A 12,627-nucleotide genomic window follows, 5' to 3' on the forward strand; every position below is an offset into this window, starting at 1 on the left:
ATTTACCCTCTGGGGGCAGATCCCTCTCTCACTGATACATTTACCCTCTGGGGGCAGATCCCTCTCTCTCTGATACATTTACCCTCTGGGGGCAGATCCCTCTCTCACTGATACATTTACCCTCTGGGGGCAGATCCCTCTCTCTCTGATACGTTTACCCTCTGGGGGCATTTCCCTCTCTCTCTGATACATTTGCCCTCTGGGCTCTTTTGCCACGTCAAGAACACTTTCACTTTCGTTTCTCTTTTCATGAGAGAATGGCAGGGACAGCAGGTCAGTAAATCAGCTTCTCCTCTTCCTATCCCTCTCCCTCTCCTGCTCCCTCTCCTCCTCTGCCCCTCTCCTCCTCTCCCTCTGCCCCTCTCCCGTTCCTTTCTCTTCCTCTCCATTCATTTCCTGCATTCTGGGTTCTTCCCGCCCCGATGATCCAGTCCCGGCTCCCGGGTGTGTGTCCGGGGACGGTCTCCTGTCCACACGGCTCAGTGAGTGCAGCCCCTGGGCCGGGAGCTCAGCTCAGCGGGATCGCTGCATCGATTTGCAGCGACAGGACTTGTGGACAGTGACATTGCCCTCAAACTGGAGGGCAGTCTGAGTCCTTCAGCCTCACAGCCTCTCCCCTTCACCAGCCTGTCTGCTTGTGGCCCCACTGTCTCTGCATTTGTCTCAGGGTCTGGCCTGTCCCTCTCTTCAGATTGTCCACTGTCTCGTTTATATGGGAAGACACAAACCCATTCTCCTGCCCCCACACTCGCTTTCTGATTGCTTTGATACAAAGAAAACCATCAAATTGGTGACTCTGTCAAACTACTGTTTGTCAGGAGAGAGAACTCTGGAGAAAGTGGAATGTGATGCAACGATTATTTCAGGGGGTCTACAGGAGAGACAGAGTGGGGGGATACTGGGAGTATGGGGGAGACAGAACAGAGAGAGGGTCAGAGGGTGGAGGGAGACTGGGCAGGGGAGACTGAGTGGGGGAGACAGGGCAGGGGTGAGAGAGCGGGGAAAGGTGGGGAGAAGACAGGGCAGGGGGAGATAGAGCAGTGTAAGGTGGGGGGGGGGGAGACAGGGCAGGGGAGACTGAGTGGGGGAGGCGGGGAGACAGGGCAGGGGAGACAGGGCAGGGGGAGATAGAGCGGGGAAAGGTGGGGGGGAGACAGGGCAGGGGGAGATAGAGCTGGGAAAGGTGGGGGGGGGGGAGACAGGGCAGGGGAGACTGAGTGGGGGAGGCAGGGTGACAGGGCAGGGGAGACAGGGCAAGGGGAGATAGAGCGGGGTAAGGTGGGGAGAAGACAGGGCAGGGGAGAGAGAGCGGGGTAAGGTGGGGAGAAGACAGGGCAGGGGAGAGAGAGCGGGGTAAGGTGGGGAGAAGACAGGGCAGGGGAGAGAGAGCGGGGAAAGGTGGGGGGGAGACAGGGCAGGGGAGAGAGAGCGGGGGAAGGTGGGGGGGAGACAGGGCAGGGGAGACTGAGTGGGGGAGGCGGGGAGACAGGGCAGGGGAGATAGAGCAGGGGGAGAGATTATCGGAAGGCAGGGAGACAGGGCAGGGGGAGACAGGGAAGGGGAGATAGAGCGGGGGGAGACAGAGTATCGGAAGGCAGGGAGACAGAGTGGGGGAGACAGATTGGGGGGGGTGGCAAGGAGACAGGGCAGGGGAGACTGAGTGGGGGAGGCGGGGAGACAGGGAAGGGGAGATAGAGCAGGGGGAGACAGATTATCGGAAGGCAGGGAGACAGGGCAGGGGGAGACAGGGAAGGGGAGATAGAGCAGGGGGAGACAGATTATCGGAAGGCAGGGAGACAGGGCAGGGGGAGACAGGGAAGGGGAGATAGAGCGGGGGGAGACAGAGTATCGGAGGGCAGGGGAGACAGAGTGGGGGAGACAGATTGGGGGGGGGGGTGGCAAGGAGACAGGGCAGGGGGAGTCTGGGCTTGGGGAGTTAGAGCAGGGAGTGACAGGACAAAGCCATGGGAAACCGGGAGCAAAGGTGCTTATTTTCTGTGGATAAGCACCGTCTACTGTCTGAACAGAAACAGACAAGGGTGAATGATGGTGAGGAGCTGAAACTAAGAACCTGGAATCCCATTTGCTGTCTAATTCCTTTTTGGAACCCATTAAGGTTTCATATTGCATTAACTGTACCACAAATCTGTTCCACATTCTTATCATGCCTTTCAGTAGAAATATTGCTCCTGCAGTTAGGAAGCAGGACCGGCAGAGGCAGAGAGTTCTCTGCAGTTTGGGCTGAAGAACTGAAGCACTACAGTGCCACCACTGCTGGGAGGAAGTATTACAGCATGACAAGTTTACGTAGGCCATTTCCATTATAAATGTGGACATTAACAACAACTTGTGTTTATGTAGCATCTTTAATGTAATAAAACCTCCCAAGGTGCTTCACAAGAGCAATAACCCTGGTCTCCAAAGTTCCCCAACCCCGGACAGCCCGCTTCGACCTCCTTCCCAAAATCCACAAACAGGACTATCCCGGCAGACCCATTGTGTCAGCCTGCTCCTGCCCCACTGAACTTCCTCCTATCTCAACTCTATTTTGTCTCCTTGTCCAGTCTCTTCCCACCTACATCCGTGACTCTTCAGACACCCTACGTCATTTTGACAATTTCCAGTTTCCTGGCACCAACCACCTCCTCTTCACTATGGACGTCCAATCTCTCTACACTTCCACCCCCCACCAGGACAGTTTGAGGGCTCTCCACTTCTTCCTTGAACAGAGGCCCAATCAATCCCCATCCACCACCACCCTCCTCTGCCTGGCTGAACTTGTTTTCACATTGAACAACTTCTCCTTCAACTCCACTCACTTCCTCCAAGAAAAAGGTGTTGCTATGGATACCCGCATGGGTCTTAGTTATGCCTATCTTTTTGTGGGATATGTCAAACATTCCTTGTTCCAGTCCTAGTCAGGCCCCCTCCCCCAACTCTTTTTCCGGTACATTGATGACTGTATTGGTGCCGTTCCCTGCTCCCGCCCCGAACTGGAAAACTTTATCAACTTTGCTTCCAATTTCCACCCTTCTCTCACCTTTACATGGTCCATCTCTGACACTTCCCTTCCCTTCTTGACTTCTCTGTTTCCATTTCTGGGGATAGGCTGTCTACAAATATTTACAATAAGCCCACGGACTCCCACAACAACCTGGACTACACTTCTTCACACCCTGCCTCCTGTAAGGATTCCATTCCATTCTCCCAGTTTCTCCATCTCTGCGTATCTGTTCTGATGATGCTACCTTCTGCATCAATGCTTCTGATATGTCTTCCATTTTCCTCAATCACGGATTTCTCCCCACCAGGCTTGACAGGGCCCTCAACTGTGACCATCCCATTTCCCGCACTTCTGCCCTCACCCTATCCCTCCCTCCCAGAACTAGGATTGGGTTTCCCTTGTCCTCACTTCCCACCCCAGCAACCTCCATATTCAACAGATCATCCTCTGCCATTTCCACCACCTCCAGCGTGATGCCGCCACCAAACACATCTTCCTTTCAGCATTCCAAAGGGACCGTCCCTTCATGACACCCTGGTCCACTCCTTGGTCACCCCAAAATCCCTTTCCTTTCCCACAGCACCTTTCCATGCAAATGCAGGAGGTGTGACACCTCCCCTTTTACCTTCTTCCTTCTCACCGGCCAAGGCCACAAACACGGGTTGCACCTGAACCGGAACGGCACATAGATTTGCCAGAAACAACAACAGACCTGAGGATTGGGAGCAGTTTAGAATTCAGCAACGGAGTACCAAAGGATTGATTAAGAAGGGGAAATAGAGTACAAGAGTAAGCTTGTGGGGAACATAAAAACTGACTGTAAAAATTTCTATAGGTATGTGAAGAGAAAAAGGTTGGTGAAGACAAATGTAGGTCCCTTACAGTCAGAAACAGGGGAATTTATTATGGGGAATAAAGAAATGGCTGACCAACTAAATGCATACTTTGGTTCTGTCTTCACAAAGGAGGACACAAATATCATACCAGAAATGTTGGGGAACACAGGGCTTAGTGAGAGAGAGGAACTGAAGGAGATTAGTATTAGTAGAGAAATGGTGTTGGGGAAATTGGGATTGAAGGCCGATAAATCCCCAGGGCCTGATGGTCTGCATCCCAGAGTACTTAAGGAAGTGGCCCCAGAAATTGTGGATGCATTGGTGGCCATCTTCCAAGATTCTATAGACTCTGGAACAGTTCTTACAGACTGGAGGGTAGCTAATGTAATCCCACTATTTAAAAAGGGAGGTATAGAGAAAACAGGGAATTATAGACCAGTCAGCCTGACGTCGGTAGTGGAGAAAATTCTAGAGTCCATTATCAAAGATTTTATAGCAGAGCACTTGGAGAACAGTGGTAGAATCGGGCAGAGTCAGCATGGATTTACAAAAGGGAAATCATGCTTGACAAATCTACTAGAATTCTTCGAGGATGTAACTAGTAGAGTTGATGAGTTGGAGCCAGTGGATGTGGTTTATTTGGACTTTCAGAAGGCTTTCGACAAAGTCCCACATAAGAGATTAGCATGTAAAATTAAAGCGCATGGGATTGGGGGTCGTGTATTGCGATAGATAGAAAATTGTTTGGCAGACAGGAAACAAAGAATAGGGATAAATGGGTCTTTTTCTGAATGGCAGGCAGTGACTAGTGGGGTACCGCAGGGATCGGTGCTAGGACCCCAGCTATTCACAATATATATTGATGATTTAGATGAGGGAACTAAATGTAATATCTCCAAATTTGCAGATGACACAAAACTGGGTGGGGGGGTGAGTTGTGAGGAGGATGTAGAGAGGCTTCAGAGTGATTTGGACAAGTTGAGTAAGTGGGCAAATGCATGGCAGATGCAGTATAATGTGGATAAATGTGAGGTTATCCACTTTGGCAGCAAAAACAGGAAGGTAGATTATTATCTGAACAGCTATAAACTGAGAGAGGGGAATATGCAGCGAGACCTGGGTGTTCTCATACACCAGTCACTGAAGGTAAGCATGCAGGTGCAACAGGCGGTAAAAAAGGCAAATGGTATGTTGGCCTTCATAGTGAGAGGATTCGAGTACAGGAGCAGGGATGTCTTGCTGCAATTATACAGGGCCTTGGTGAGGCCACACCTGGAATATTGTGTGCAGTTTTGGTCTCCTTATCTAAGGAAGGATGTTCTTGCTATAGAGGGAATGCAGCAAAGGTTTACCAGACTGATTCCTGGGATGGCGGGACTGACAGATGAGGAGAGATTGAGTCGGTTAGGATTATATTTGCCAGAGTTCAGAAGAGTGAGGGGGGATCTCATAGAAACCTATAAAATTCTAACAGGACTTAACAGGGTAGATGCAGGAAGGATGTTTCCGATGGTGGGGGAGTCCAGAACCAGGGGTCATAGTCTAAGGATACAGGGTAAACCTTTCAGGACTGAGATGAGGAGAAATTTCTTCACCCAGAGAGTGGTGAGCCTGTGGAATTCGCTACCACAGAAAGCAGTTGAGGCCAAAACATTGTAGGTTTTCAAGAAGGAGCTAGATATAACTCTTGGGTCTAAAGGGATCAAAGGATATGGAGCGAAAGTGGGAACAGGCTACTGAGTTGGATGATCAGCCATGATCATAATGAATGGTGGAGCAGACTCAAAGGGCCGAATGGTCTACTCCTGCTCCTATTTTCTATGTTTCCATCCTCGCTGGGAGGTTTGCTCGTGCTGTTGGGGGGTGTTAAGCTAATTTGGCAGGGGGATGGGATACAGAGTGGAGGTACAGTAGGGGGTGATGCACAGTCAAATATAGAAGAGAAACTGAGTCAGTCTGGAAGGCAGAGCAAATATAGACCTGTTAAGGCACAAGCAAATAATGCAAGGCTGGATTGCATCTATTTTAATGCAAGGAGTCTTACTAGTAAGGCAGATGAATTGAGGGCATTGATTAACACATGGGAATATGATATTATTGCTAACACAGAGACATGGTTGAGGGAGGGGCAGGACTGACAGCTCAATATTCCAAGGTATAGAATCTACAGGTGAGACAGGGGAGAGGATAAAAGAGGAGGTGGTATTGCACTGTTGATCAAGGAGTCAATCACTGCAGTAAGGAGGGATGATGTCTTAGAAGGTTCCTCAAATGAGGCCATATGGGTAGAACTTAAAAACAAAAAGGGGGCTATCACTTGGCTGGGAGTGTACTACAGGCACCCAAACAGTCAGGGAGAGATAGGGGAGCAGATATGTAGGCAAATCTCAGAGAGGTGTAAAAGTCATAGGGTAATAATAGTAGGGGATTTCAACTTCCCCAATATTAACTGGGGTAGTCTTAGTGCAAAAGGCTTAAAGGGGGAGGAATTCTTAAAGTGCATACAGGAGAGCTTTTTGAGCCAGTACGTAGATAGTCCTACAAGAGAAGGGGTGGTACTAGACCTAATCCCAGGGAATGAAGCCAGACAAGTGGTAGAAGTGACAGTGGGGGAGCATTTCGGGGATAGTGACCATAACTCTGTAAGATTTAAGGTAGCTATGGAAAAGGACAAAGATGGACCAGAAATAAAGGTACTGAATTGGGGGAAGGCCTATTTCAATATGATAAAAACACAATCTGGCCAAAGTGGACTGGGAGCAGCTACTTGTAGGAAAGTCTACATCAGACCAGTGGGAGTCATTCAAAGAGGAAATAGTGAGAGTTTAGGGCCAACATGTTCCCATAAAGGTGAAAGGTAGGACCAACAAGTCCAGGGAATCCTGGATGTCAAGGGATATAGAGGATTGGATAAAGAAAAAAAGAAGGCTTATGGCAGATTCGGAGTGCTGAAAACAGCGGAGGCCCTAGAGGAGTATAGAAAGTGTATAGAAAGAGGGGGTACTTAAAAAAGTAATTAGGGGAACGAAGAGGGGACATGAAAAAACACTGGTGGGCAAGATAAAGGAAAATCCCAAGACGTTTTATAAGTATATTAAGGGCAAGAGGATAACCAGGGAAAGAGTAGGGCCCATTAGGGACCAAAGTGGCAATCTATGTGTGGAGCCGGAGGACATAGGTGAGGTTTTAAATGATCACTTTTCATCTGTTTTCACTATGGAGAAGGATGTAGGTGTAGAGAACAGGGAGGGGGATTGTGATATACTTGAACATATTAGCATTGAAAGGGAGGAGATATTAGTGGTTTTAGTGGGCTTAAAAGTGGATATATCCCCAGGCCCAGATGAGATGTATCCCAGATTATTATGTGAGGCAAGGGAGGAGATTGCAGGTGCTCTGACACAAATTTTCAAATCCTCTCTGGACACAGGAGAGGTACCAGAGGGCTGGAGGACAGCGAATGTGGTACCATTATTCAAGAAGGGTAGCAGGGATAAACCAGGTAATTACAGGCTATTGAGTCTAACATCAGTGGTAGGGAAAATATTGGAAAAAACTCTCAGGAACAGGATTAATCTCCACTTGGAGAGGCAGGGAATAATCAGGGATAGTCAGCATGGCTTTGTCAGAAGGAGATCGAGGAGGTGACTAGGTGTGTAGATGATGGTAAAGCAGTTGATGTAGTCTACATGGGCTTCAGTAAGGCTTTTGATTAGGTCCCGCATGGGAGATTGGTCAAGAAGGTAAGAGCCCATGGGATCCAGTGCAATTTGGCAAATTGGATCCAAAATTGGCTTAGTGGCAGGAGGCAGAGGGTGATGGTCGAGGGTTGTTTTTGCGATTGGAAGCCTGTGACAAGTTTTTTTTTATTCATTCATGGGATGTAGGCGTCACTGGCCAGGCCAGCATTTATTGCCCATCCCTAATTGCCCTTGAGAAGGTGGTGGTGAGCTGCCTTCTTGAACCGCTGCAGTCCATTTGGGGTAGGTACACCCACAGTGCTGTTAGAAAGGGAGTTCCAGGATTTTGACCCAGCGACAGTGAAGGAACAGCGATATAGTTCCAAGTCAGGATGGTGTGTGACTTGGAGGGGAACTTGCAGGTGGTCATGTTCCCATGTATTTGATGCCCTTGTCCTTCTAGTTGGTAGAGGTCACTGGTTTGGAATGTGCTGTCTAAGGAGCCTTGGTGCATTGCTGCAGTGCATCTTGTAGATGGTACACACTGCTGCCACTGTGCATCGGTGGTGGAGGGAGTGAATGTTTGTAGATGGGGTGCCAAATACATGAATAGGAAGGGAATAGAGGGATATGGTCCCCGGAAGTGCAGAAGGGTTTAGTTTAGGCAGGCATCAAGATCGGCGCAGGCTTGGAGAGCCGAATGGCCTGTTCCTGTGCTGTACTGTTCTTTGTTCTTTGTTCAAGTGGGCTGCTTTGTCCTGGATGGTGTCGAGCTTCTTGAGTGTTGTTGGAGCTGCACCCATCCAGGCAAGTGGAGAGTATTCCATCACACTCCTGACGTGTGCCTTGCAGATGGTGGACAGGCTTTGGGGAGTCAGGAGGTGAGTTACCCGCCTCGGGATTCCTGGCCTCTGACCTGCTTTTGTAGCCACAGTATTTATATGGCTATTCCAGTTCAGTTTCTGGTCAATGTTAGCCCCTAGGATGTTGATAGTGGGGGATTCAGTGATGGTAATGCCATTGAATGTCAAGGGGAGATGGTTCGATTCTCTCTTATTGGAGATGGTCATTGCCTGTCACTTGTGTGGCGCAAATGTTACTTGCCTGTGGTGTACCGCAGGGATCGGTGCTGGGACCCTTGTTGTTTGTAGTGTACCTTAATGATTTAGATGTGAATATAGGAGGTATGATAAGTAAGTTCGCAGATGACACGAAAATTGGCGGTGTCATAAATAGTGAGGAGGAATGCCTTAGATTACAGGAGGATATAGATGGGCTGGTAAGATGGGCGGAGCAGTGGCAAATGGAATTTAATCCTGAGAAGTGTGAGGTGATGCCTTTTGGGAGGACTAACAAGGCAAGGAAATACACATTGGATGGTAGGACCCTAGGAAGTACAGAGGGTCAGAGGGACCTTGGTGCACTTGTCCATAGATCACTGAAGGCAGCAGCACAGGTAGATAAGGTGGTTAGGAAGGCATATGGGATACTTGCCTTTATTAGCCGAGGCATAGAATATAAGAACAGGGAGGTTATGATGGAGCTGTATAAAATGCTAGTTAGGCCACAGCTGGAGTACTGTGTACAGTTCTGGTCACCACACTATAGAAAGGATGTGATTGCACTGGAGAGGGTGCAGAGGAGATTCACCAGGATGTTGCCTGGGCTGGAGCATTTCAGCTATGAAGAGAGACTGGATAGGCTAAGGCTGTTTTCCTTAGAGCATAGGCGGCTGAGTGAGACCTGATTGAGGTATACAAAATTATGAGGGGCATTGATAGGAAGAATCTTTTTCCCTTGGTGGGGGGGGGGGTCAATAACCAGGGGGCATAGATTTAAGGCAAGGGATACAAGGTTTAGAGGGGATTTGAGGAAAAAAATTTTCACCCAGAGGGTGGTTGGAATCTGGAACACTGCCTGAAGGGGTGGTAGAGGCAGGAACCCTCACAACATTTAAGAAGTATTTAAATGAGCACTTGAAAAGCCATAGCATACAGGGCGACGGGCCAAGTGCTGGAAAATGGGATTAGAATAGATAGGCTTGATGGCTGGCAGAGACACGATGGGCCAAAGGGCCTGTTTCTGTGCTGCATAACTCTTTGACTCCTTCCAGGTGAAGCAGTGATTTATTTGTATTTATATACTATATTTGCTGCTTGCAATGTGGTCTCCTCTACATTGGCAGACTAAATGCCGATTGGGTGACCGCTTTGATGAACACCTGCATTCATTCCGCAGGTATGCCCGAGCTTCTGGGGACCTGCCATTTTAATTCTCCAGCTTGCTCCCACGCTGTCATCTCTGTCCTTGTCCTGCTGCAGGGTTCCAAAAAAGCTCAATACAAGCTTGAGGAACAGCACCTCATCTTTCGATTAGGCTGTCTACAGCCTTCTGGACTCAATATTGAGTTCAACAATCTTTAGCCATAACCTCTGTCCCATTTTATTCTTTTTTCTTTGCTAGTTTAGTTTTTTCTCTCATTTTTCTCTTATTTCCTTGTGTTTCCTTTTGGATGGCGGCTGTTCAAGATTCTCCCATTCATACCTTGAGTGAATGGGAAGATGACACTGCTAAATTAGCCCTCACGAGTGATTTAACTTTAACGCAGTCAGGGAACAGCCTCCTCTGATGTGAATGGTTTCTAGTTTCTATCTTTGTAAAAGAATATGGACTGAATTTTCCCCATTTGCTGCTGGTTGTAAAGTGAGCATTGGAGGATAATTAAAGAACTAAGAGAACAAAGAACAAAGAATATTACAGCACAGGAACAGGCCCTTCGGCCCTCCAAGCCTGCGCCGATCCAGATCCTCTACCTAAACATGTCACCTATTTTCTAACGGTCTGTATCTCTTTACTTCCTGCCCATTCATGTATCTGTCTAGATACATCTTAAAAGACACTATCGTGCCCGCATCTACCACCTCCACTGGCAACGCATTCCAGGCACCCACCACCCTCTGCGTAAAGAACTTTCCACGCATATCCTCCCTAAACTTTTCCCCTCTCACTTTGAACTCGTGACCCCTTGTAATTGAATCCCCCACTCTGGGAAAAAGCTTCTTGCTATCCACCCTGTCTATACCTCTCATGATTTTGTACACCTCAATCAGGTCCCCCCTCAACCTCCATCTTTCTAATGAAAATAATCCTAATCTACTCAACCTCTCTTCATAGCTAGCGTCCTCCATACCAGGCAACATCCTGGTGAACCTCCTCTGCACCCTCTCCAAAGCATCCACATCCTTTTGGTAATGTGGCGACCAGAACTGCACGCAGTATTCCAAATGTGGCCGAACCAAAGTCCTATACAACTGTAACATGACCTACCAACTCTTGTACTCAATACCCCGTCCGATGAAGGAAAGCATGCCGTATGTCTTCTTGACCACTCTATTGACCTGCGTTGCCACCTTCAGGGAACAATGGACCTGAACACTCAAATCTCTCTGTACATCAATTTTCCCCAGGACTTTTCCATTTACTGTATAGTTCACTCTTGAATTGGATCTTCTAAAATGCATCACCTCGCATTTGCCCTGATTGAACTCCATCTGCCATTTCTCTGCCCAACTCTCCAATCTATCTATATTCTGCTGTATTCTCTGACAGTCCCCTTCACTATCTGCTACTCCACCAATCTTAGTGTCGTCTGCAAACTTGCTAATCAGACCACCTATACTTTCCTCCAAATCATTTATGTATATCACAGACAACAGTGGTCCAAGCACGGATCCCTGTGGAACACCACTGGTCACACATCTCCAATCAATACAAAAGCAAAATACTGCAAATGCTGGAAATCTGAAATAAAAACACAAAGTGCTGGAAATACTCAGCAGGTCTGGCAGCATCTGTGGAGAGAGAAGCAGAGTTAACGTTTCAGGTCAGTGACCTTTCATCTGAAGAGGGTCATTGAGATATTTACAGCCAGCTGATTCTGGTTAATGGATAGTAAAGCTGGTGAGGATGGAGTGTCCAGCTGGGAAAGCCAACAGAACCCTCCAGATCTTTTTGCCAGTATAATTAACCAACATTTCATAAATATCATTAAAATAAACTGGGGGCCAGGAAATGCTGGGAAATATATTGGCAAGAAATTGCAGAATGAAATGGCTCTTTGTTCAGATGAGTTGTTTGAAACTGTCTCTCTATTTGTTTCTCAGAGCGGAAACAATCAACTGATGTCTCGGGCCGAGAGGTTGACCTGTCCCGGGGGCGGCTCAAACTTTTACCCAATGATCTCTTGCAGGAGCCGCACATTCATCACCTCAATTTAGACCGCAACAGGCTGAAGAATGTCACTGGCCTTTCAACATTGTCCAATCTGAAGACACTCATCCTGTCGAAGAATGAACTGACCGATTTCCCCCCCGAGATCGTCTCCCTGCAAAAGCTGGAGAAACTGCACTTAAACCAGAATAAAATCCAGCAGCTGAGTGAGGGGCTTTTCCCCAAACTCCCTCTCCTCAAACATCTTAAACTCAACAACAACCGCCTGACTGACGTCCCAGCAGATCTGAGCTGCTGCAAGGAGCTGCAGTACCTCAACCTGTCTCACAACATCATCAAGAACATTCCAGAAACCATTACTCAACTGGCAAGACTGGAGGAGTTTTATATTGAGAATAATAAAGTGTGTGAACTGCCGTCCGGGCTGTTTCACGGTGGATCTTTAAGGAAGTTCAGTGTTCGGGCGAACCCTCTGAGGGAGCCTCCGGATGAGGTTTGTGCGGGAGGATTGCAGCAGATCCGCAGTTATTTCAAACAACTGCAGAGCAGCGAGTGCCAGGAGGACAAGCGGATAAAGACCATGTTTCTCGGAGCCTCCATGGCCGGAAAGTCAACCCTGTGTAAAAGTTTGAACAAAGGCAAACTGGTGACAATTGCAGAGAAAGACAGAACAATTGGGATTGAGATCAATGAGTTCCAAATCGAAGATTTCTCCTTCTTGTGCTGGGATTTTGCTGGACATCTGGAATATTATCTAACTCACCATGTCTTTCTCACACCCCAAGCCCTGGTTATATTAGTTATTGACTTGCACAGGTGAGCTGACAGGCTGGAGTGAGCAAGTTAACAGGTCACCACATACCTGATCTGCTCCAAG

At 48.1% G+C, this 12,627-nt stretch overlaps 1 protein-coding gene across 1 annotated transcript in view; it reads left to right on the forward strand.

Moving 5' to 3' along the window:
* Nucleotides 1-248: 248 nt before the first annotated feature.
* The window catches only part of si:ch211-210p4.6 (malignant fibrous histiocytoma-amplified sequence 1), a 104,880-nt gene continuing 92,501 nt past the window's right edge, over nucleotides 249-12,627 (forward strand). Inside the window, exons 1-2 of the mRNA XM_068046745.1 lie at nucleotides 249-273; nucleotides 11,684-12,566. Of these exons, the coding sequence (XP_067902846.1) occupies nucleotides 258-273; nucleotides 11,684-12,566 (899 nt within the window). The 5' untranslated portion in view covers nucleotides 249-257. The remainder of the gene's footprint in view (nucleotides 274-11,683; nucleotides 12,567-12,627) is intronic.

Source organism: Heterodontus francisci, chromosome 14, assembly GCF_036365525.1.
Source record: "Heterodontus francisci isolate sHetFra1 chromosome 14, sHetFra1.hap1, whole genome shotgun sequence".
Lineage (NCBI taxonomy): Eukaryota > Metazoa > Chordata > Chondrichthyes > Heterodontiformes > Heterodontidae > Heterodontus > Heterodontus francisci.